The sequence below is a fragment of the Sorex araneus genome, chromosome 1 (assembly GCF_027595985.1).
Source record: "Sorex araneus isolate mSorAra2 chromosome 1, mSorAra2.pri, whole genome shotgun sequence".
Taxonomy (NCBI): domain Eukaryota; kingdom Metazoa; phylum Chordata; class Mammalia; order Eulipotyphla; family Soricidae; genus Sorex; species Sorex araneus.
In genome coordinates, this window is record NC_073302.1 from 203,272,790 (window position 1) to 203,298,284 (window position 25,495).

The window sequence follows — 25,495 nt, forward strand, 5'->3', positions numbered from 1 at the left end:
TGGGAGCCAGAATAATAATTTGAATCACTGAATGCCACTCCAGCTTCAAAAGCTGAAGACTGGGTAGATGGGGCACAATACCAGGCCTTCCAGAGCCTTCCAAAAGCAGCCAGCAGCACTGTGCCCAGGGTCTCATGAGTGGGGGTGGGTCAGGACTAAAGAAGGAAGCTCCCCCCGCCCTCTGCAGTATTTTTTATTTTTCTTATTTTTTCTTTGCATTTGGGTCTTGCTGGGGAAGGAGGGTTCAGTCGTGGTGCTGGAGGAGACCATGTGGTGCTGGGCAGAGAAGCCAGAGCCTCACATGTGCCAGGCAGGTGTGCTAGTCCTGACCACGCCCCTAGGCCTCATCATATTTTTATAGAGGTATCACCCAGCTGTGCTTGAGGTCTTCAGGACCATGCTAACTGTGTTGCCGTGTTTGGGAGCATGCAGTGCCAGGAATTGAACACAGGTGTCACACAATGGCCACATGCTTCATACCTGAACTCACTACTCTTTGAAGAGAAGCCAGCAGTAAGCATGGAGGGACAGGAAGATTAGTGGGTTAATGCTGATATCTGGTCACTCCAGGAGATCTGTGTTTGTGGCTGAATTGGGCTGAAGAAAGTTGTGGCAGGGGGTGGGGGGAGGGAGGGAGAGAGAGAGAGACAGAGAGACAGAAACAGAGACAAAGAGAGACCCAGAGACAGAGAGACAGAGACAGACAGAGAGACACACAGAGATAGAGAGACAGGCAGAGAGAGACATATACAGAGACAGAGAGACACACAGGAACACAGAGACCAACAGGGAGACACACAGAGACAGAGAGAGATACAGAGAGACACAGAGACAGAGAGATACACAGAGATGCACAGAGATGCAGAGACAGAGAGACAGAGGGGCCTCTGCATCCAAGTGCCATCCATTTTCACTTTGGAGTTGAAGTCATTTTTTTGAAGACATGTTTCTTCCTTGTACCCTTTGGTGTACTTCCAGAAACGTGTTTTGTGCTTTTAAAAATAAATTTCACCTGTTTTGCTGTGGGCTGGGTGGGTACACAGCGCGACAGGATCATGATGCTGCCATTTCGTTTTTGGTAACTCCAAGTCCGTGTGACTGTTGGCAGAGGGGAAGCAGGAAACTCAAGTTCCGCTGCCCACATCATCATTCGTTTTGTACATATTGATTAAGTATCAACTAGGAAAGTGGCTACGATCTAAAAATGGCTGGAGTTGACGGTAACTAAAGCAGGGAGTTCTGCACACGCTCCAGCACCCATAAACTTTATGGGCTCTCTTCTATATGTGAGATATAAGAATAGATGCCGAAAAGCTCTTGGGGAGATTTGGAGGTCCTCACAAAGAGAAAATGAATAAACCAAGGCAGCCCTTGCTTGAGTGCCCCAAGAATAGCTGCTCCAGGTCCTCAGCAGCACTGAAGCTACCCAGGACTGGGGCGGTCAGAGAGGATTTCTGTGGAGGAAGAGCCAGCCAGGCCAGCCTGGGGGGTGGGCAGGGGTTCACAGTGTGTGTGTGTGTGTGTGTGTGTGTGTGTGTGTGTGTGTGTGTTGTGGAGAAGTTACATTCCAAGACTGAGGCACGACTGCAGCCTGGAATTTGGTATGTTTGAGCAATAGATCAAGTGTCTGCTTGCAGGAAGGTCTGCAGAGAAATCAAATTGGAGGAAGCAGGTGTGGCCGGAAGAGCATCGGGAGGAGCGCAAGCTGATAGCTGGATCCTGCACATTGGCAGGACCCTACTCTGGACAGCCCAGAGCAGTAATAGCCATTTAGAGGAAGGAGTGACTGGGGCAAAGAGGTTTTGAGAAAATGACTTTGCTGTTCTATGCTACACACAAAAGGAAATATGTGTTTGTGTGTGTGTGTGTGTGTGTGTGTGTGTGTGTTAGAAAGCCTGAAGGTAAGGCCAGTAGTTATGAAACTTAGAAAGCTATGAAAGTCTTCATAAAATGAAGGTCAAATGCATGGAAAGGAGGGAGGGATGGAAGGAACGATATAATCAGGTTTCAATAAGAAGCATCAATCGTTAAACATGGCAGTTGCCATCACACGAAAACTGCTGGAATGCAAGGTGACAGGACCGGATTCAGCCATTTAAGATTCTACACACATTTAAACGATGGATTTCTCATGAAGTAGCTATAGTTCGGTGGAATTTATTTCTGAATTTGCATTATTCTCTTCTTATTCCTCCACAGAATTCATGATTCTTCCTGTTAACTTGATCTCAAATAAATCATACATGTATTATATTTGAGATAATCATCTCAAATATAATACATGTATATATTATATATTATATACAGGAGGAAACCAAGGTGGCAACCAGGCAAAGTGTGTGTGTGTGTGTGTGTGTGTGTGTGTGTGTGTGTGTGTGTGTGTGTGTGTGTGGTATCAAGGATGAGTTTGCTCCTTTGAAAACTGTGATCCGCCCGCGGAAACAAGGGAGGCACGTGGCCAACTCTCGCCTTTCGGCAGGTCTAACGTGACCTTCAAAACTCCTTAGGACACACGGCGGGCTCCCGCGGGGCTGCCAGGGGCTCCAGAGGCTGCGGCGCTGCACAAGTCTCGCGGTTGTGAGGCTCGAGTTGACAAACAAAATGTAACACCAAACAACACATGCGATTTCCACAGAAAGCGAAGCCCCCAGATCTGGTCCTTAGCACAGTGAGCGGACAAGTGAAGTCTCAGAAGGGAAGGTGGGTCCTAGCCCCCTTAACCTGCGGTGCAGCGCGTGCGCACGGGCGCGCGCGCGCGCGCACACACACACACACACACACACACACACACACACACACACACACACACACACACACACGCACGCTCTTCCCACTCCCTGCCACACTGCACCCGAGTCCCTCCGCAAGTCCTGATTCATGAACCGTGCCACCTTTGTCTCATCTGAAACTGTGCAGACTATTTTAATCCTCCCGCCCCCACCGCAGCCTGGCCCCCTCCCTGCAGCCTCGGGCAGGCTCGGGCGGCAGGCGCGAGCGCTGGGTGCGAGCGCGCCTCTCGCAGCCGCTCCCGCCGGGGCCCGCGCCTCGCTCCCGGGAAGGGGTTTGCGCTCAGTAGAGCGCGGGCCCCGCCGCCGTCCGCTCCTCGTCCTCCTCCTCGTCCTCCTCCTCCTCGTCCTCGTCCTCCTCCTCCTGATTCTCCTCCTCCATCCTCCGGCCCGCGACCGCGCGGGCCATGTGGCGCTGAACCATGTCCTCCTCCTACGCCAAGAACGGGACGACAGACGGGCAGCGCTCGCCCCCGGCACAGGTACCGCCCCCGCCGCCCCCGAGCGCCCGGTGGCGCGGGGCCCGGCCCCCAAGTCCCGCGAGCCGACCGGCCCGCTCCCCCTCCCCCCGCGTCCCGTTTTCCTCGCGCTCCTCCTCTTTCTTTTTCTCCTCCTCCTCCTCCTCTTCTCCCCCCTCCTCCTCCTCTCCTCCACCTCCTTCTCCTCCTCCTCCTCCTACACCTCTTCCTCCTCCTCCTCCTCCTCCTCCTCCTCCTCCTCCTCCTCCTCCTCCTCCTCCTCCTCCTCCTCCTCCTCCTCCACTCCTCGTCCGCTCGCCGCGCTCCAGCTCCGGAGCTCGCAGCCTCCCCCAGCCCATGACGGGGACTCGGACCCCGCGCCCGGAGAGTCTTTGTTAATGGATGTGGTGGGTGCCCGCGGGCTGCGCTTCCCGCAGCGCCCTTGCGGCCGTCGAGGCGTGCACAGCGGGGTGGGTGGGGTGGGTGAGCGCTGTCGCTGGGAACCGTGGAGGAGCTGGTGGGTGCGGGCTCGGGGCAGGGAGGGGGGCCGGGAGCGGGGCCGGAGACGGACTCCGGCTGGGGTACTCGCCCTGCGCCGCCGGCCTCACCCGCTTCTCTTGGCCCCGTGTGTCGCGTGCAGGTGGCCCGAGGTACCACCACCCGGAGGAGCAGGTTGAAAAGATCCGATGGCAGCACCACTTCGACCAGCTTCATCCTCAGACAGGTAGGAGGGGGCGGCGGCGGGCAGCAGATTCGGGGGAGTCGGGGAGCAGCGTGCAGCCCCCACGTGCGGGAACGGCCGGCGGGGCTGGTCCTTGAGCACCTTGCCTCGGCCCGGGGCGCTCCCCTCCATCCCCCGCGGGGAGCTCCCCATCCTCCCCATCCTTCTTCCTCTGCCCCGGCGCTCTCCAAGTCTTCGGACTGGGCGTCTCCGTACCGCCCTTGGGAAGTTTTGCGCGAGTGGCCACAACTCGGTGGGTCCCTGGTGTAGGTGGCGGGCGTTGGATGCCAAGAGCTGGGGTGGCTTTCTGGTTGCACCTTCGTGTGTGTGCCAACGCGTTTAAGTCGTGGAACTTGACATGTAATTACCTTTCTGGGGCTGGCGCGGCTTGGCCGCGGCGGGGAGCGAGGACGCTTCGTCTGTTTTGCCCTAGTTTGAATAATCTTGGTCTAGGTCTGGGGAGAGATCTCCAGCTCGGGCGTAAAGAGAGAACGTTGAGCAGAAAGTTTGGTCTCCTGGGACCGCTTCTCTTTGCTTCACCTAATTAGGAAAGACGGCCGGGTCTGCTTTCAACGAAGTAAGCCAAGGCTGGCTTTCAGCCGCTGGGCTCCGAGAGGGACTTCACTGAGTGTCCGTTTTCTCAGTACTTCTCCACTTCTGCATGGATCCAGTGCGCCGTGGTGCACGCCGAGATCGCCTTCACATGGACCGCCTGGGCGCCTTTCACCTTAGTATAGGGAATTGGTCCTTAGTTTTCGCAATGTCCGTGTGCTGTAAATGACATTACCCCAGCTGTGCCTCTGGGCACTAGTGAGATCTTGCAAAAGAGAGTCACCTTGATCTCTCTTGAAGCAAAAACTGTCCAGGTGCGTGCATCCCGAACGACCTGGGAGGTTTTGGTCACCGCACCAATAAGACGCTGGGATCCCAGGCTCTGCGTGGTGCCACTGGACTGACCTTGGGAAGTTCTCTTTCTCTAGGTCACTCTGGAGCATTGTATCATGTGTTTCTTACCCTAGGATGGCAACTGCCACGTGTTTCTTTAGTGGTGATTATCAATTTGAACAGATTATTAAGGATGAATGGGCATTAGACTTAAAATTGGACCCAGACCTCTCTTAAAGGGTCCCTAATGTGCACTTAGATAATATTTATTATGGAAAATTCAATTTTCTGCAGAACAGAAGTTACCACTGCTCTCATTCAGTGTGCACTAAACATATTTAGTATTAGGAAAATATATTTTAGATTCATTCTAGAAACTCATTTTATCCCCCTGTGTAGTGCTTAGATTTGCCTATTTGATAAGAAAAGACATTCTTCATCTTACTTTTTTTTTGAGTTATGCAACTGTTTGAGATCCTGTTGATTTTTTAAGTGCCTATTTTGGGAAATGCTTTATTATTGCAAATCTTTAGAAATACTAATTATACAGTAGTGTATCCCCTAAGTTGTTTGACTAAAACTTCGGTGTTGGTTTAACATTACCAATACTTTATTAATGCTTGCTTTTTCTAAGCACAGAGAAAACAACCAATACTTTTTCTAATATTTTAATTCTTTCCTCAATTCATGCCAATAAATGACAAAGAGAGAAAATGCATGTATAAATTCTTAAGTGCCCTACTATGTGTTGGCTTAAAAATGTAAACTGTATTGCCTGCTGTGTAATTTTGGCAGTATTTAAACCAGTGCAAAGTTTTAAAAACAATATATTTCATACATTTTTCTGAAACTAGGATTTGTTAGCTTAATTCTGGTTTAATCAAATTCAAAAGTTAGTATAACTGTATTTTATACAAAACTTTTAACTTTTCTGCATAAAGATAATACATAATTTTTGGTGTACTTGATCTCATGATCTCTTTTATAAGTAGATTTTTATAATTTGTAGACTGATCTAATTTATATTCAAATTTCTAGGGTGGCTACAATAAAAAACAGTAATTTTTTGTATTTTGACAGGAGATAAAAATGATTGTGAATTATTAAATTTAGAATCTTTTGACGTAGAATTGAACAGTTTCCATCCAGATACCAATTTCTTCTTTCTCTCTTTCTTTCTTTCTTTCTTTCTTTCTTTCTTTCTTTCTTTCTTTCTTTCTTTCTTTCTTTCTTTCTTTCTTTCTTTCTTTCTTTCTTTCTCTCTTTCTCTCTTTCTTTCTCTTTCTTACTCTTTCTTTCTTTCTTTCTTTCTTTCTTTCTTTCTTTCTTTCTTTCTTTCTTTCTTTCTTTCTTCTTTCCTTCCTTTCCTTCTTTCCTTCTTCCTTTCTTTCTTCCTTTCTTTTCTCCTTTCTTTCTTTTCTTAAAGAGGCACAGTAGCAGGGCTACTAGAGCACATGCTTTGCATAGGGAAGGTTCTAGTCTCACGTCATAAGGCACCTTGAGCTTTGTCAGGAATTGTCACCCCCAATCACAGAGTGGTAGTAGCCCCTGAGCACAACCAAAGCAAAACCCAACCTAACCAATAAACCAAAAGAACAGTAACTGCGGCTGGAGCGATAGTACAGCAGGCAGGGTGTTTGCCTTATATGTAACCGACCCAGGTTCGATTCCCAGCTTCCCATATTGTCCCTCGAGCACCTCCAGGAGTAATTCCTGAGCGCAAAAGCCAGGAGAAACCCCTGTGCATCACCAGGTGTGACCCAAAAAGAAAAAGAACAGTAACCATGTTAATAGATGCTTTGTTTTGTTAATAGAACTTTATTATGTGTACTCTGACTTGTTCTTGATTTCTTGCTACAGTGGCCTGATGGAATTTTAGTGTAGACTGCCAATTAAAAAAAGTGCTATGTATTTTCCTGTTGGACTGGAGAGATAGCGCAGTGGGTAGGGCATTTGCCTTGCAGATTTTCTTCCTCCATCCCTCTCTGAGAGACTGGCAAGCTACTGAGAGTATCCCGCCTGCACAGCAAACCCTGGCAAGCTACCCATGGCGTATTCGATATGCCAAAAACAGTAACAACAAATCTCACAATGGAGACATTACTGGTGCCCACTTGAGCAAATTGCTGAACAACCAGATGACAGTGCTATGACAGTGCTACAGTGCATATTTCCCTGTTATATCATAAAGATGCATGGCAGGAAGCTTCACTAAGAAAATAGTTATAATAATGGGGTAGAATCGGATGGCTAAGGTGGGACTAGTGGTAGAGGGCAGAGAACTGTTGGCAGTTCATCTCATAGAACAGTCTTAGTCTTTTGATCTTGTCAAAGGTTTCAGTGTCTGTGTATGCACTTGTGCGTGTGCCCATGTATGTTCACATGCACATGGAGGCTTTTGAGTCGAGTTGAAAACAAGCACCTCAGGAAACAGGTTGCCACTCCCCCAGGACTGCTGGCCGAGTTCCTCTGGCATCTTTGACCTTGTTTCTTATTCGACTACATTGCTGGCCTCCACAATGTAAGATACATGGAGGCTGGGAATGGTCCTGAGAGCCACTCAGTGAGCTCTGAAGAAACGTGAGAAGCTGAACTCTTGCCACTGACGAGAGAAAGCTAGGTGAGAGAAAGCTATCAGTAATGTATACACAGAGAGATTCTTTGGAAATGTGACTGACTGCTTGTGGTGTTCATTGAGGAAGAAACTCGAGAACTTAAGTTAGAAAGGAGCAATGTTTGGCAGCAAGATTTGCTTTTGTGGCAATGGTTTTTCAAGTGAGGCTATAGAGTTTTCTCCAGGGAAATCACTTTTGATCAATTACAGATGAATGGATTATTTAGACATGATTTAAATTCTTGCAAGAGCACTTTATTAAATGTTGGGTGTGTGTGTGCCCAGCACTGTGCTAGGTATTGTGAAGAAGGAAGGAAGAGGTGATTGAAACAGCTCCCACGTATCCAAGTGATTTTATAATGTAGCTATGGGGACATAGATGTGGATGAACAAGAAAGTGGAATGTAGCAAGGAAGAAAGGTGTGTGCATTAACCTGCCTGTGTTGCAATGTGTGAAATGGTTCAGGGTGTCAATGCACACATAGATCCCGTGGTGAAATATTCCATGTCACTTACACAGATACTTCCAGTTTCCCTGCCTGTCCCCTCCCCTCCCCAAAGTTCCAAGAGAAAATCTGATCAGAGTGGGATTAGTTTGTTGAATTACCCCTGCTACGTCTACCCTGATAGGACAGAAAAGTCACACAAGAGGGGGCATTTCCGGTGGTGTTTGAGAAACCACGTGGATCACGCCAAGACTGCCACATGTGAAGCATACACAGCCTTTAAAAACAATTTATTTCCCCCCTAAAATTTATATATACACTTTGGTTTACAAAATTGTTCAAGATGATTTTTAATAGATTCAGTATTCCAACACCAGTCCCACCACCATTACACACCTTCCCACCACCATCATTTCCAATTTTCCCAACCACCCCTTAAACCTGCCCCAAGAGGATGCCCTCAATAATTTATTTTATATGGCTTCTTATAAATAATTTGTTAAAAGAATGATCAAAAAATGTTTCATTAGAAGAAAGTTAGTGAAGATTGTTTTATCTCACCCTCTAGCCATTAAGCCCTTGTATAAGAGATTACTAAGATGTTGTTATAGGTAAAGCCTTCTGTCTGTGTTTATATTTTGTTAATTGAGATTGGTTGCCTTCTGCATTACATCTCATCCAGTCTGGTACACTTGACCTTTTGATGTCCCTTTCCTTTCCAGCCTCACCCCGAGCCACAATCTCGAGGTGACTCCTTTAGCTCAGGACAGAAAACTTGAACACACATATCATCCTCTTTTCCTGCTTTGGCCCTTTGCACATTCTGAATCCTCTGAGTGAAGAGTTTTTGCTCTTCTCCAGCCTGATTTACTTGTAATTTTCCCTGAAACCCAGATGTCATCCTTACTTCCTTTTCTAATTTCCCTGAACATTCCTCACTCCAGAACTCACAGAGTGTCTTGTTCCAGTTCTTGGAATTCAATCATGATCATAATTTGACAGGTAATTAGAGTTTTCTCTTGTTCCCTGACTCTTTATTGACATTCATTCATTCCACTAGGATAGGGTTGAGTCTGTATTGCCAATGCATTCTGGCATCTAGCTTAGTAGGTGCTCAATAAATATTCATTTGAATGAAGAAAGTACTTATTGAGAGATTCCAGGCATCGTATTTTACCCCAGTCTAAACTTCTTTTAAATGGGGGAGAAATTGCCTCTAACAAACTTCTCAAAATTTAGTGGCTTAAGGCAACAACATAAAAAAAATTCTGTGAGATGTTGTGTGGGCACTGGGATGGCTGGAAGATCTAAAAATAGCCTCCCATGTGGGGTTGGCAGTTGGTGCTGATCGCTGGCTGAGAACTCGGCTAGGGTTTTTGGCAGGGGGCTGTGCTCCTCCACCTGGGCTCCTCAGCACTGTTGCTTGAGCTTCATTACAACATGGTGGCGGGATTCCAAGAAGGAGCATCTCAAGATGGAAAGGCTTAAGCTGCAGACTTGATCAGACCCAGGCTCCAAAGCTACAGAAGATCAGCTCCGTGACTGTCTTTAGATCTGGACAGATCAAAGTGCCAGCCCAGTTTGAGAGGGAGCGAAAAGAGGTGGTACCTTTGGATGGAGTGTGACCATCACCTTCTGAAAGAGCATGTAGACTAGAGGATGTTGTGCAGCCAGCCTTGGGAGCATCCACCCTCGAGCAAGGAGCCTAGTGTGCTTTGAAGTATGCGAATGAGATGATCTTTATAATAATTCAGTGAGGCCGCACTGAATTATTTAGATAGCAGCATAGATATTGATAGGTAATCTAGATAATATAGGTGTTTTTGTATTTGTTATACTTTTATTTTTAATCAAATCACTGTGAAATACACAGTTACAAAGTTGCTTATGATTGGACTTCAGTCAGGTCATGTTCCAGCACCCGCTCCTTCACCAGTGTGCATTTCCCACCACCATTTACCACCATTTCCCAACTTTCCTTTCCGCACCCCAGCCCCTGCCTCTATGGCAGGCAGGCACTTTTCTTCCCTCCCTCCCTCCCTCCCTCCCCCCTCCCTCCCTCCCTCCCTCCCTCCCTCCCTCCCCCCTCCCTCCCTCCCTCCCTCCCTCTCTCTCTCTCTCTCCCCCTTTGGGCATTATGGTTTGCAATACAGATACTGAAAGGTTATTATATGTGTTTATCCCTTTACTAGCTTTCAACACTCAGTTCTTGTCCAGAGTGATCATCATTTCTGACTATTTTTATCACATTGGTCCCTTCTCTGTCCTAACTGCCCTCTGCCCCCTTACCCACTTGTGGCAGCTTCCAACCATTGATCCGTCCCCCTAACCCCTGTTTTCCCTGGCCTTGGGTATTAGTCCCATGTTATTATTATTATTATTATTATTTTTTGCTTTTTGGGTCATACCTGGCGATGTACAGGGGTCACTCCTGGCTCTGCACTCAGGAATCACCCCTGGCGGTGGGGACCATATGGGATGCTGGGAATCAAACCCGGGTCAGCCGCATGCAAGGCAAAAGCCCTACCCGCTGTGCTATCGCTCCAGCCCCATAGTCTCATGTTATTTTTAAAAATATATCCCACAAATGAATGCAGTCATTATATAGTGGTCCTTCTCCTTCTGACTCATTTCTCTCAGCATGATACTCTCCATGTCCATCCATTTATAAGCAAATTTCAGTGATAGATATTTAGATGAGAAAGCCACTCTAGAGACTGAGTTGATACTCCTTTGAAAGAACTTGGCAAGTGATTCTTTGGATCCAACTTTGAGCTCTGGTTCTAGACACGCTGCTCCCATGAACTGTGAGTGCGTCAGCAGAAGGTACAGGCTTTGTGCATAGCTCTAAGAATAACCGTGAGCCTAGAAGCACATGTACAGATGCAAAATTTATACATACACTTAGACTTTAAAAAATTTAGAACAGGAAGAGATTGTATAATGTTCTTCAGTCCCTCAGTTCCAGATGAATAAAATATCAGACCCAAGTTGACCCAAGTAGGTAGTGGCAGGACTAAAGACAGATAACTGGGGGTTGGAACGATAGCACAGCGGGTAGGGCATTTGCCTTCCACGCAGCTTACTCGGGTTCGATTCCCAGCATCCCGTATGCTCCCCTGAGCACCACCAGGAGTAATTCCTGAGTGCATGAGCCAGGAGTAACCCCTGAGCATTGCAGGGTATAACCCAAAAACCAAAAGACAGGGAACTCCGATTCAAGCTCTGTATTTTCTCTACTGTAAGATACTTTGTGTCTGAATGATCACAATAAATAGAAAACAGCAGGAGGTGGACACCGGAAAGGACATACTGAGTTATCCCTCACATCCTAGAAATAGTGGCCAGTTCAACCATTATATTTGAGCTGAATGGAGGACAATAATTCATCATGTTCACTGGCACAGTTGGGAGTTTTTACTTGATCTGTAGAACTCACTTGTTATAGTGAAGTGATTTACATACATGTTCATTTGGGGGGTGGGTGCTCACTAGTGGGATTTAGGGATCTGGAGCCACTCCCAGGCATTTTGGGCCAATCAGTCCCTCTGGCCAGTGAAGTTTTGGCTAATGTACTGCTTGACCCTGCAGTGTTGTGTGGGCCCTGTGAGGATGAGGTTGCCCAGGCCACTCTCATTATGTCCAGGGGCTACCAAGGCTATATTGAGTGGTGATCAGGAGGCCTCTGTGGCTATATCTGGTGACACCTGGGGTGTATGTCCTATCAGGGATAAAATTGAAATCCCATGTATGGAAGACTCGCACCTAGCCCCTGTCTATTTCTCTGGCCATCTATTAGAGTGGACTTTAAAGACATATTTGTACTCATTTCCTTTTTACAGTCTTTTCTCAAGCAATGTATCTTCCCATATTGAGAGCTGATGGAGCAGTAAAGAACTCTACTCTTGGTGGAAAACTGTTTTGCTCCTGCTTGTGCGGTGGACTAGATAGAACTGAACTGGTGGTCTCCTGAGTGAGATGTCAGATAACAGGGCAGCCTTTCCAGCTAATTGGTCGTCTGGCTTATCTCTGCAGTATTTTATTATTATTATTATTATTATTTTTAATTTTATTCAATCACCGTGAGATATTTACAAGCTTTCATGTTTGGGTTACAATCTCATAATGATCAAACACCCATCCCTCCACCAGTGCACATTCCCCACCACCAATATCCCCAGTATACCCCCTCTTTCCCACCCTTCCCCTGCCTCCATGGCAGACAATATTCCCCATACTATTTCTCTACTTTTGGGCATTATAGCTTGCAACACAGACACTGAGAGGTCATCATGTTTGGTCCATTATCTACTGTCGGCATGCATTCCTCATCCCGACTGATTCCTCCAGACGTCATTTTCTTAGTGATCCCTTCTCTATTCCATCTGCCTTCTTCCCTCTGCTCATAAATCAGGCTTCCAGCTACGGGGCAATCCTCTTGGCCCTACTGTCCTTGGGTGTCAGCCTCATATGATGTTATTCTATATTCTACACTCCACAAATGAGTGCAGTCCTTCTATGTCTGTCCCTCTCTTTCTGCCTCATTTCACTTAGCATGATACTCTCCATGTCTACCCATTTATAAGCAAATTTCATGGCTTCATCTCTCCTAACAGCTGCATACTATTCCATTGTGTAGATGCACCAAAGTTTCTTTAACCAGTCATCTGTTCTCGGGCACTCGGGTTGTTTCCAGATTTTGGCTATTGTGAACAGTGCTGCAATGAACATATATATACAGATGTCATTTCTACTGTGCTTTTTTGCATCCTTGGGATATATTCCCAGAAGTGGTATTGCAGGATCATATGGAAGCTCAATTTCTAGTTTTTGAAGGACTGTCCATATTGTTTTCCAGAAAGGCTGGACCAGCCTTTGTTCTTAATCACAAAAGTTCCCTGAATTTTACTTTTTTTAGAATAAAGATGTTTATCTTTCAGTTTATGGTACAAAACTTTTATTGCAATGAAGCTAACTTCTGGATCATAACTAATCTTTCTAGAGAGTACTGGGATGTTGGATTGATGACATGAGCTGAAAATGACCTTGGCCACCTCCCTTTATTTCCTCTACGTGTTACCCAAATGCCTCTTTCCTGGGGGGGTCTTGGAGCAGAGACCACTCCTTCATTGAGAGAACAAGCCAGTGTGGAGTAAAGATTAGTAGCTTGGTCAAGCCCCTGTGGTGTATCTAGTTGTAGAAATCATTCTTTCCCTGCCGTGGTTCTGCTCACCCAGTGGGAGCCACTGCCTCTGATTCCACATTATCTTTATTTGGCTCTGATTGGCATTGTTCAAGTGCATCTTTCTTCTCTGGTCTCATTTCTGTAGCTTAGACTCAGAGGAAGCATTTGCCTTCATTAGCACTTGCAACTCAGACTCTGCAGACTTCAGGAAATTCCTACAGATGTGGGGTAGGGATGGGCTATCAGGGGTTGGGAGGATGACAGAGGACACAGTCCCATTCTGCTCTATGCCTCTCTGCTTCCTTTGCTTTGGCATAGCAGCATTTTGGAGGGAGCAGTTCCTAGAGCGGTACCCTTCCTTCTGCTTCTTCCCCCTTCCTGGAGTATGCAAGTGTGTGTGCTGAGACTATGAGTAGAAACATCAGCTATGAGCCGTACTCTGGCGATGGGCAGTCAGGTGGGGCCAGTGTTGAGCCTCAGGACCAGAATGACATTCACTTTGTTTCAATCCAAGGTGTAGCTAATATTTCCTCTGTGCACTTGGCAAAACATGTCCATAACTATCCCAGATTGCACACTCTATTATAACACTCCAGATTAGAACACTTCAGATTGATAAATCACAAGAAGAACTCGGTTCCAGTGAGCCCCCAGAGACACACATTGTGATATCTACAGTCTGTACTGTCCTGCTTTCAAATGTACCTGCCCTGATGCTTGTGACCTTGGAAGACTGTGGGGTTGCATACGTCGTTCTGTTTCTAAAGCAGATGTTCTAACGGGCTTGTCATTAGAAACACCTCTCAGGAATTTCACATGGATTTAACTCCCAGAACTGGGCTGCGGGAAGACTAGAAATAGAAACCCCAATTCATGAAAAGACTAAATTATAGATTCAATTTTAAGGGAATGCTTTATTGTTTTCAACTAACAATGATGACACGCTGTGTGCTATGGCAACCTACATTCAGAAACAGCTAAGGCTGATGTATCCTCAACAGTTGGCTTGGATTTAGACAGTGCTTTGAAATTCCTTGACGATCTCATTTTCACTGGAGTAAACATGCTCTATTGTAAACTTTCCTATTTTTCCTTAATATATGCTTTTTAAATGATGCATATTAATACCAGAGCAGAGAGAATTACTTAAATCTTAAAGGAAGGCATTCAGCATTTGTACCTTATGTATGGAGAACATTAATTCGAAAGGGACTACAAAATGTAGATGACAGCTGAGTATTTCTGAGCATTTATTTATTTTATTTTATTTGGGGGGCCACACCTGGCAGTTTTCAGGGTTTACTTCTGGCTCTGTGCTCAGGCATCACTCCTGGCAGAGCTCAGGGCACCATATGGGGTTCTTGGGATCAAATCCTGGTCGGCAGCATGCAAGGCAAACACCTTGCCTGCTGACTAGTGTCTCCATCCCCATCTGAGCATTTCTTTGTAAACATTTGGTTGGCAAAAAACTATGTCATTTTCCCCCTAATGTATGCCCTTTTCTGTTAGTTGAGGAATCTTTCTCTAGGGTTGAGTTTAATTATGGTAGCAGTAGTCTTCGTTTTGAGAGGAAATGCCTTTCAACATCAACTTTAAAAGATCTTGCATTTCCCCAGCCATCAGATTCTCCAGCTGTCTTCAACTTTTCCAGAGTTTACTGTGTGTGAATGCTAGATTACTTTTAAACTCCTCAGGAAAACTTGTTTGGAGATTTCTTTTTGGTTCTGGGGAAACCCCTCCCAGTTCCAGAGTGCATGCAGAGACTGGGGTTAGATCCCCAGTCTCAGAGCATCCCCTCAGAACCATCTGGAAGCCATGTCCAAGCATGGAGTTCAGAACTGGGCATAGCCTCTGAACACCACTAACGTGGCCACCAAACCCACAACAAAAAAATCACTAAATATTATAAATAAAAATGTATTAATCTACTGAAAATTAGTACAGGAGTGTAAATGTTTATCTGTTTTTTGTGGGTGCATTTTGTTTTTTGAGTACCGAAAAGAGGTAGTGCAGATGTATAGTAATGCCTATTGTTGAATTTATCTTGCTCTGATTTTCATCTGACCATGTTCTCAGGAATGCGTAGAACTGAGTAAGTAATTCCCATATTCAGAATAGGACTTTTAGGGCTGAAAGATGGTACAGTGGTTGATTGCACACACCTGAACTCAAGTTTGATCCCTGGCACCACATTCGATCCCCTGAGCCTTTCCAGGAGAGACCTCTGAGCACAGAGCCAGGAGTAAGCTCTGGCACTCAGTGAGAGAAAAAAAAGTCTGAGCATTGTAAGTACTTATATTATTTATAGTGGAAATTATTTTCAATAATAATGATCTTGGGCACTTACACTTCAAAGCACTTTTATGTGGCTATACATACTAATTCAATTTTGATAACTATAATATTTCCTCCTTATTTGATACAATTTAGGAGAAAGAAGCGTGCTTGATTCTCAAGCTAAGTACAATGTTTGTGGTTTGTTGGTATATAAAACTGTTCCTTCTTTGTGGCAGGTGCAGCTCAATTATATTTGAACTCTTCCCTGGGGGCACGAAAGTCAATTATCAACATAGTCATGAGGGGGAGAACTAGGTCAGCTGCAAGCGTTCTCTCCTAATTTCAGAAAGCTTGAGGGGTGGTTTAATTTGGGGGTAGATATTTTTTTAAGTGATTGTATGGTGGGGAGATGTTTTTGGCAGGGAAGACTCAATTTTCCTTTGGTATTGGTTTCCATTTATATTTAATTTATTATGAACATTTAAAATTATAATGTAAGTTCAATAAAATGTTTAAATGATGTCAAACATACTTTGTAAGAATAATGTGTACCGTTAACATGTTTGTTTGATACCTTGGGTATTATTATACATTAGTCAAAAAGCTCAGTACTTAAACCAATAAGAGGCAAATTTCTTATTTCTAATTATTGTTTAACATTTGTACGTAAGAAGGTAAAAAAGTGTCTAGTTGTATAAGCAGAAGGACATTGTTTCTTTTAATTTTTAAATGACTTTTTAAATTAGTTATTTTAAAATTGTGGTACCATAGCCTTTGGGGTGGGGGTTGGATCATATCTGACAGTGCTCAGAGCTCACGCCTGGCTCTGTGCTCAGGGATCACTCCTAGTGGTGCTCAGAAGACCATATGGGATGCCTGGGGTCAAACTCAGAGTGGTCATATTCAAGGCAAGTGCCTTACCTGCTGTACTATTTTTCTGGTCCGAATCAGCCACACAACATTCCTCCCCAGTTCTATCAACACTGGGTGCAGTGTCCCCCTAACAATAAAGAAAAATGTTTTATGTTTTTATTGCAACATATACATAGCACAACATTAACCATTTTCATCACTTTTAAATATATAACTCAGTGGTTTTAACAATATTCATTGGTGTCATTGTTTATTTGCTTATTTTTGTGGTACTGGGGATCAGACCTAGGACCTCAGACATGGGGAACAAGTGTATGAACACATGCACAGTAACTGCTGAGCTACATATCTAGACCCCGGGGTCACTCTGTGTGTGTGTGGGGAGTCCACACCCAGATAAGCTCTTGGAATCCATTACTGATTCTGTGCTCTTGGGTGACCTTTGGTGGTACTTGGGGGGCCACTTGGGGTTAAACCAGGATCGTCTGCACACAAGACAAATGATTTACTCCCTGTGCTATCTCTCTTGCCCCATTAGGGTTAATTTCTAATGGAGTGGCAGGTGATTGATTTATTTAGGAATGTTCTAGGTCACAGCTCTTATTGCTCAGGGCTTCTGGCTCTGTGCTCAGGAGTCACTCCCAAGGTGCTCAGAGGCACCATGTACAGTGTTGGGGATTGGACTGTCTTAGCAGGTGATTTATAAAGACAGTGCCAGAAGGACACAATCGAGTCCAAGGCATGAATCTGCTACAAACATCCCACTTTGTCCAGGTCTCCTACAGCAGCTTATCTTGTGTAGTCAAGAGCAGCCACCAGGAAATAGATTTTGGAGAGCGTCACAAGTCGTGGTCCCAAAGTTGGGACTTAGATGTGGGAGCGGGACTGTCTGTGGGGCAGAGGCCTGCATAGGGTGGTCCTCTGCCCCAGAATCCCTCTGTTCATGCACCTCGATGCTTTGCTTCTTCCTGCACTGTCTGTGAGGACCCTTCCTTCTCATGTCGTCTGGCAGAACCTACCTGGGACCCCGAGTGGTTCTTCCTGTGTGCTGCTCCCTAGAGTTCCCTTGGAAAGCCAGTGGCTGTGCTTGCAGCCTGCATCTCTCTGCAGGGTTGCCCTGGGCCACAGACATTTATCCCTTGGCCCCAGGCTTGTGTACAAAACTTGTTTCACAGCAGCTTCACCATGAGATGTACCTGCACAAAATGATGTAGACAGATGCACTTTTTGAAAAACCGTTTTAGGCTTAGGTACTCATTGATGTATTAATCATTTTTTCTTTTTCTTTATTTGGACCTTATGAATTTGCCTTGGGGCAGAACTAGAAGAGAGGGGAAAGTAATGTGGAGGCCTGGAGCAGTTTAGGGATGAGGGCAGGTGATCTTGGGTATCAGAATGGACCCTGAAAGAGGGCGCTGGCCTTCTAGGATGCAGGATTGTGGCCAGTGGGACATGGTTTGGGAATGGTAAGTGAATAGCATGCTTGATCTATTGAAAACTTCATTCTGGAGCTGTACCTGTTAAGAATCTTTCAGTTGCATGGGGCCGGAGCGATAGCACAGCGGGTAGGGCGTTTGCCTTGCACGCGGCCGACCCGGGTTCGATCTCCGGCATCCCATATGGTCCCCCAAGCATCGCCAGGAGTAATTCCTGAGTGCAAAGCCAGGAGTAACCCCTAAGCATCACTGGGTGTGACCCAAAAAAGCAAAAAAAAAAAAGAATCTTTCAGTTGCAGTTCAACACACATCCACACCAGTTGACCAACACAAAACATGGAATGATTAGCTCATGCAAGTGAAAAATCCTGAAACATGGCAGGCTTCAGGTATGACTTGGCCCAGAAGTGTGTAACTTTATCAGGATTTCTGTTTTCTCTCTGCAACTCTCTCAGCACTACAGGTGGCTCTGTGCTTCACTCTGTGTGCTGGCCCAGCCCTCGGTTCCACACCTGTGATGGCACCAGCAGTGTCACCGTGATTCAGGCTCTTCATGGACTGCCCTGTTCAGAGAGCTGCTCCAGCACGGAAACAGAAACCGTAGTGGCTTTCTGTGAAAGTGTTCCCTGTCCTCCTGCAAAGCACAGCACTCACTCACACACACATATACATACTCTCTTTCACACACACAAACACACACATACATACATACTCACACATATACACACTCTCATACACATATGCACACACTCACACACACATATACACACACAAACACATATGTATACACACATACACACATTCACACACATACACGTACACACACACTCACAGACACACTTCCTGAATCTTACTCCCCTGAAATGTCCCTCCATCAACACTTTTGATGGAGGGACATTCAGGAAGGTACCCTACCCTGAAATTAGTGTTTGGTCTCCCTGAGAGATGTTTGACACAGTATTTCCATGGCCGAGAAGGGGGAGATGCATGGTCGAAGGGCATTTTTGGCACTAGTAGTAGATGAAGGGTGACAGTGCAGAAGCAATCACAAATGTTTACTCCAGGAAGGTGCCTCATGCGGGTCAGACAGGAAGGAGGGAAGGAAGGCTCCTCCTCCTGCTGCTGCTCTTGTACTGCGTGTCAACCACTTTATGGATTAAGTACAAATTTTAACTAACTAATAAATTGTTGTGTTATGTGTCGTATTTGCCATATTAGCCACCTACTTGGGGGATCCCCAATGGTGCTTGGATGGGGAATGCTCCAGATGGTGCTCAGGAGACCACATCGTGCCAGTGTTCAAATTCCAGGACCCCAACAGGTAGTGTATGTACTTAGTGCCCATCCTTACCTTCTAAGCCACTCTTCAATGGACAATTCAGTGACACCAAGAAATTTCACACGTGCTACTGTTACCATGATCCATCTTTCCCAAGTGGGATTTTGTTGTTATTTTTGGGGCACACCCAAAATTGATCTTTGCTTACTCATGGCTCTGTGCTCAGGGATCACTCCTGGCAGTGTTGGGGGGCTATATTGGTGTTGGGATTAGCAGCATGCAAGGCAAGCACCTTACCCCCATACTATATCACTGGGAGCCTAACTTTCTGTTATACTCCTGTTTTCCTTTGAGTTGGTGTGTGTGTGTGTGTGTGTGTGTGTGTGTGTGTTGGTTTTGGGTCACACTCTCCATTATTCAGGGACTACTCTTAGCTCTGTGCTCAGGGTCACTCCTAGCCATCCCTGGGGAGACCATATGTTATGCCAGGGATAAGTTTCATGCAAAGCAAATGCCTTACCCCTCAGTTCATAATCATTTGTTTCCTTTTTTTTTTTTTAGTTTTTGGGCCACACCCAGAAGTGCTCGGGGCTTACTCCTGGCTCTGTGCTCAGGGAACACTTTTGTCAGGGCTCAGGGAACTATACAGGGTGCCAGGGTAAGCCGCATTCAAGGCAAATTCCCTGCCTGCTGTACTATCACTCAGCCCTTGTAACCTTATTTTTTAATGAGAAAAAAGGTACCAAGTTTCAAATAACGGACTAAACAATGAATTTCTGGGACATTGACCAAGGATGAATATAGGGATATCTGTCTGAAGGACTGTTTCTCAGGGTATCTTGTTTCCATCTGCAACATGGAAGTTTGAGTGGGGTAGGCGACATGACTGCTGCGGTTCTTTCAAGCTCTAGCAGTGTAGGGCCTTATGTCAGGGCCTGCAGTGACCTGGGGGTGTCTGCCATGATTTGAGTAGCAAATCCTGCAGTTGTGGAACAACTTAGCAACTCATGAAACATTGGGTTACACAATACCAAGTATTCCCGAATTCTTCATAGACTGGAGCAAAGACATGACGTGCAGTTCACAAGAGGAGGGATAATTTGGCATGGAGCTGGAGTTTCTCTCTCTCAAGCCCCTGCACACAGCGTGCAGGGTCTACAGAGCCTCCAGTGGGCTGCCCCGTGTGAGCAAGTGTGGGATGTGGTGAGAAATGTTTCCCAGACATGCACCTGGGATTATTAGGAGGAAGACCATAGCGGTAGTACAGTGGGTAGGACATTTGCCATGTATATCGCCGACCTGGGTTCGACTTCCGGCATCCCATATATCCCTTGAGCACTGCCAGGAGTAATTCCTGAGTGTGAAGCCAGGAGTAATTCCTGAGTGCGAAGCCAGGAGTAACTCCTGAGCATCGCTGGTGTGATTCAAAAAGAAAAAAAAAAAGGAAGGAGGCTGAAGAGTGGCGGGCTCCTGCTTATTACAGTCATCGGGACTGGTGGGGAGATAAGGGGCTTTATATCTGATAACAGAAGTTGCCTTACTGAAACTTAGCTGAAGCTGAATGGAACCACAAAATTGGTCTGGCCACTGGAACCACTGGTGCCGCCTTAGAAGCAGGCACTGCTGCCTTTCCTGCTCACTCTGAGTATTCAGGGGGATGGTATTTTGCAAGTACAGTTCAGCACAGCTTCCTAAATTCAGGTGAATTGGCAGGAGTGTCTGTTTCGGTTATTTTTGGTTCCACCCACCTGCTTCGGTGCTGGGGGTTTCAGAAATGTTTTTATGTAACATGAACTAATTAATGAGTAGATGTTGGTGGAATTTGTTGCAGGGGTCACACCAACTGTACTTGGGTGACCTGGAGATCACAGCTGGCAATAGCTGGCCCAATGGCACAGGGTCCAGTGCTCAGCATCCAGCACTTATGTGAGCCTTGGGGTACTGCGGATGGAACTCAGGACCTGGAGCATGCCAGATATCTGTTCTGCTAAACCATTTCCCTAGCCCTGTTGGAAATACTTGGGAACATGCTTCATGAGTTCTCATAGCCTGGGTAGATAACCTTAACCATTTTCTTTCTTGTCCCTCTTCTAGCCAGTAACACATACTCTTTAACTTTAATCACGTGTGCATATGTATACTTGCGTGCTCGAATACACACACACACACACACACACACACACACACGCATGCACACACACACCAATCAGATTTGTTCTGAAAATGACTTAACCTAACTTGCATGACATTGTAGGTGAATAACATGGACTCTGGAGAAAATAAAGGTAAGAGAGAGCATTGTGCAAACATCGTTATGCCAGTTGAAATCCTGCTCACCTGCTAATTCAGGACCTCAGGTTTGACCTCTAATTTCCTAGGATCTGTTCAGGAGGAACGTAAGATCACCTACAGGATTTACAGTGTTTGAGGGTAAAATCAACTTGTTTAGGAAAAGAACCATTGCTTTCTGCTTTGGGGTGAGAGAAATTTCTCCTGTGTCCTCGAAGAGTTGACACTGTGTAAGATAATTGGTATCCTGTCATAATTCTGGAGTTGTTTCCAAAGATATCCCTTCATGTCTCATATCATACTGGAATAAAGCACAATAAAAGTCCATATGTAGGAGTCACAGCTATATCAATGTATGTGATTTTTAATCTTTTTTTAAAAATCATTTGTTTTTAAATTTATGGGCTGTACTTGGCAAGGTTCTTGGGGATCTAGTGGTGCTGGGCATTGAGCGCAGGCTCCCACATGAAAAGCCTGCACCCCCCGCTTTTGAACTCCCAGGTCCCTGGAATTCTGAATGCTGATTGTATATTCATATCATCAGAAAAACACGTAAATATCTCCATGGCCTCAACTGCACTCCGGTCTCATTACATCAGACTTCTTCTGGGAGTGGGACTCACCTATTGATCATTTTCCCAAACTGCTCTGGTGATGGACATGAATGTGCTTCTTTGCTCTCATGTAAGCCAGGGGGTCATTTTTGGAGCATTTTTAGAGTCATTTTCCACCAGAGTGTATCAGTCAGAATAGACTAGTAATGCTGCAAGAATAAAAAACTTCCCCAGGCAACAATAATCATCAGGTTTGTTTCGACACGCACATCCCCACCCACTCTGTGTCTCAGGTTAGCTAGAAGCTTCCTTGCTGGTGTGTTCAGCCCAGGAGAATAGCCGCTCTCTGGAACAGTTCTGTTTGCTCAGAAGAGGCATGAGTGGCATGGTGGATCGTATATGGACTGTGGGTTTGTGCTTGGCTCTTATGATACTGGTGCTGAAAGGTGGAAATGTATATTTATTTGTCACCGAACAGACTGGACGTAGCTCTCGACAGGCTTCTCTGGGTGGGTAATTGCTTGTTCCAAGAGATGAGTGATCTAAGGCAGCGGGGTGAGGCTCTGCCATTCTCGACATTTAGATGCCATTTTTGAGTCCAGTGTGACGGTGACTGTTGTCACTGGCGTCACTGTTTCTCAGGCATTCAGAGGGGGCAGGGGAAGGGCAAGCAGCTTCGTTTCTAATGGAATGACCCAGAAGTGAAACCTATTTCTCCTGCTCACTGCCCGTTGGCCTGTGCTTTATCACGAGGCTCATCTAACTTTAAAGGAGACTGAGAAATGTGCTGTTTAGCTGAGTAACCATGTGAAGGCTAAAAATTGCTATGACACTATTTCTGGCAGGAAGGAAAGCGTGGCTATTGGGGTCACCTAGGGAGACTGCCTCTTCACTGTCGTGCTTTGTGAAGTTTGGTTTTAGCATGAAATGCCAAAATGAGATTGCAGTTATCATGCGTGATATTTGGGGAGAGACCTCTGGGTCTGTCTCTCAATTTCCACCTCAGGCTCTCTCTCCCTCCTCTCTGAAGCAGTTCCAATGGCATCTTCAGGAATGCAGGCAAATCTCTGTTGTAGATGAACTTAGGGTTTGCACAGACATCTGTTTGTGCAAACAGACAGATGTCTGGTTGCAACAGACTTCCTCTTGAAATAGTATTATTGACAGAACTCTGGAATGGAACGGAAACGATGGGTCTGAATAATCAGTTGCCGTCCGTTCTGTCTCGCAGACGTGGCCAGGCTGTCCATGCTTCGCCATCCCGCCCATCACCAACCTCGTTTCTACTTGGCACCACCGTCATCGTCTGTGGTTACCAGGTCTCCCCCATTAACTGTCACATTCATCCTGAGCTTCTGTGGTCATCTTTGAATTGATTGATTTTCTGCTTTCCTTCTTTTAACTGTAGTTGTGACTGGGGCAGCAAGGAGTGATGGTGGTGGGGTGTCCTGCACATTTTTTTCTTTTTCTTTTTTTTGTTGTGGTGTTCATCAGACGGTACCCATCAGTTGGGTGGTGCCTGCATGCAGGGTCTCAGGAGAGACTGAGTCCGCCTTCATTTAGTTTGATGCCTGCACGTGTGCTGCCTGGGAATCACTCCTTCAGTTCTGATGCTTGAGCTCATTCTGGTTCTAGTTCTGACTGGCGTCGATCTGATGCTCATGCACAGACTCGCCTGGGGTGTTATTTCCCAACTGTGGTGCCAACTTAGCTTTTTCACAGCAGCACTCACGGGATGGAACCCCATTAGCTGTGGGGCCCAGACACACCTGACACTGTCTGCCATGCTCGGGGTGGCAAGCAGCAGATCTGCCCAGCCCAAATGGAGTCAGGTCCCACAGTGCTGGGGCCCTGTCAGCACAGGAGATGGTTCCAGAGAGCAGACTTGGCCGGATGACTGCCACTGGCTGTGCCCTGGATCCCTCATTGTTACCTTCCCAAAAGGAAATCAGATTTTGACATTTCCCTGTATTAAACCTTCCAGTGGGTTTTGATGGTGCTAAAATAGAATCTGAATTCTTTCTTGTGATCTAGAAGACTCTGTAATGATCAAACTCTTTCTGATGTTCTTATAGCTTTGATTCTCTTGCTTACCACTCTGCACACCCTTTCCCCCAGCCCTGACCTTTTTTTTTCTTCAATTTTTGACTAAACCAGGGGTGGGGAAGCCTTTTTCTGCCAAGGGTCACTTGGAAATTTATAACGTCATTTCTAGGCCGTTCAGTACAGGAAGGCAGGCTGAGGGCAGCATGTCTGCCACCACAGAGCAGAGCCACCCCACAGGATTTTGTGGTCCTGTACACACAGCACATTCCCCACCCCTAGCCGAAGGTTAATCCTGTCCTTTGTACTTCTTTTCTCTTGTTCTAAAGTGCTCTCCTCCAGCTCTTCTCTTTGGGGCAGCTGGGGTTGGGTCATACCCATCTGTGCTCAATGCTTATTTACCTGGCTCTGCACTCAGTGATGGCTCCTGGAGGTGCTTGGGGGACCATAGGTAGTGCCAGGGATCAAACCTTGGTTGGTCATGTGCAAGCAAGGGCCTTAACCCCTGTACTATCTCTCCAGTCCACTTCCCCAGTTCTTTATGCTTTTCCACCTCAGCCCAGCATTGCTGCCATTACAGACGGCCTCTGTCATCCCTCTAAGGCTGGACACTCCCCTCGATGTTTGCTTGCTGAAGCTACCCTTGCTAAAATGTCAGCTTCAAGAACTTGGGGGACTGGAACAGCCTGATCATCGCCCATTTGAAGGTAGCCAGCGTAGGGATCTGACATTGTATAAATGTTTGATCAATATTGATGGGTAAGTGAATGACACTTATTTTGAGATCCAGTAGTTTAGTAAGACTCTAGCTAGCAAGATTCTCGGCAGAACCTCAACTTTGTGAAATCTTGCCAAGGATAGACTTGACATTTTCCTTTAAGAATTAAGTATTGAAGTGCATGTTCCAAAAAAAGGTTTAGAAGTGATCCAAGGACTGAAGATCTCAGAAAGTAGATTGGAGTTTTCTCAAAAAACACTCAAATGGATGTTCATAGACTCGTATTTTTGAGCCTGAAAATACGATTGAAACAGTGCCGTTGAGTTGGGAGCAGTGGAGCACCTGTGCTCACAATTCGCTGCTTCTCTTTTTCCTTCTCTTTCTCCTCCTTCTCTTTCTCCTCCTTCTCCTTTTCTGCCTCCTTCTCCTTTTCCTGTGTTTCCCCCTCCTCCCTGTCCTCCTCCTCTCCCTTGCTCCCTGTGGTCCTCAGGTCTCATTCCTGGCTCTGTGTTCAGGGTTCACTCCTAGCAGCATTTCTGTTAGCCCCAGTGGCAGCTCCTGGCCTCAGCTCTGCAGCCTATGTGGCTGCTGCTTTTGTCTGCCCTTGGCATGTGTCATGCCCGAGTTCCTACAGACAGACTGTTTCTTAAAGGTGCCAGGGATTGAACCTAGGCTGTCATGCACATACAGGGCTCTAGTACCAAGAGCCTAGCACCACATTCTCCAGCCCAGAGCAAATAGTTTCATCCCCATTTCTTTGAAGGGCGGCTGGATATCCTGGGCCCTGGCCTAGAAGGCAGTAGGTAAAGGCTGAGAAGGGTGTCAGTGCCAGTCCAGTTCAGTAGGTGACAAGAGCCAAGCTGGCAGCTTGACCAGCTCTGGGGCTGGGGTTGTGGGGGTGACGTGTGGGCAGTGTTTCCGTCGAGCCGGA

The 25,495-nt window shown here is 46.2% G+C and overlaps 1 protein-coding gene across 2 annotated transcripts in view; it reads left to right on the forward strand.

The window, feature by feature from the left end:
* The first annotated feature begins 2,366 nt into the window (after window positions 1-2,366).
* CACNB4 (calcium voltage-gated channel auxiliary subunit beta 4) overlaps window positions 2,367-25,495 on the forward strand; it is a 320,764-nt gene continuing 297,635 nt past the window's right edge. The window contains exons 1-2 of one of the 2 annotated variants that reach the window (XM_055143080.1): window positions 2,367-3,268; window positions 3,885-3,968. In XM_055143080.1, coding sequence (XP_054999055.1) covers window positions 3,209-3,268; window positions 3,885-3,968 — 144 coding nt within the window. In that variant the 5' untranslated portion in view covers window positions 2,367-3,208. Of the gene's footprint in view, window positions 3,269-3,522; window positions 3,652-3,884; window positions 3,969-25,495 lie in introns of those variants that run through there. The other variant, XM_004619372.3, reaches the window with a different exon arrangement.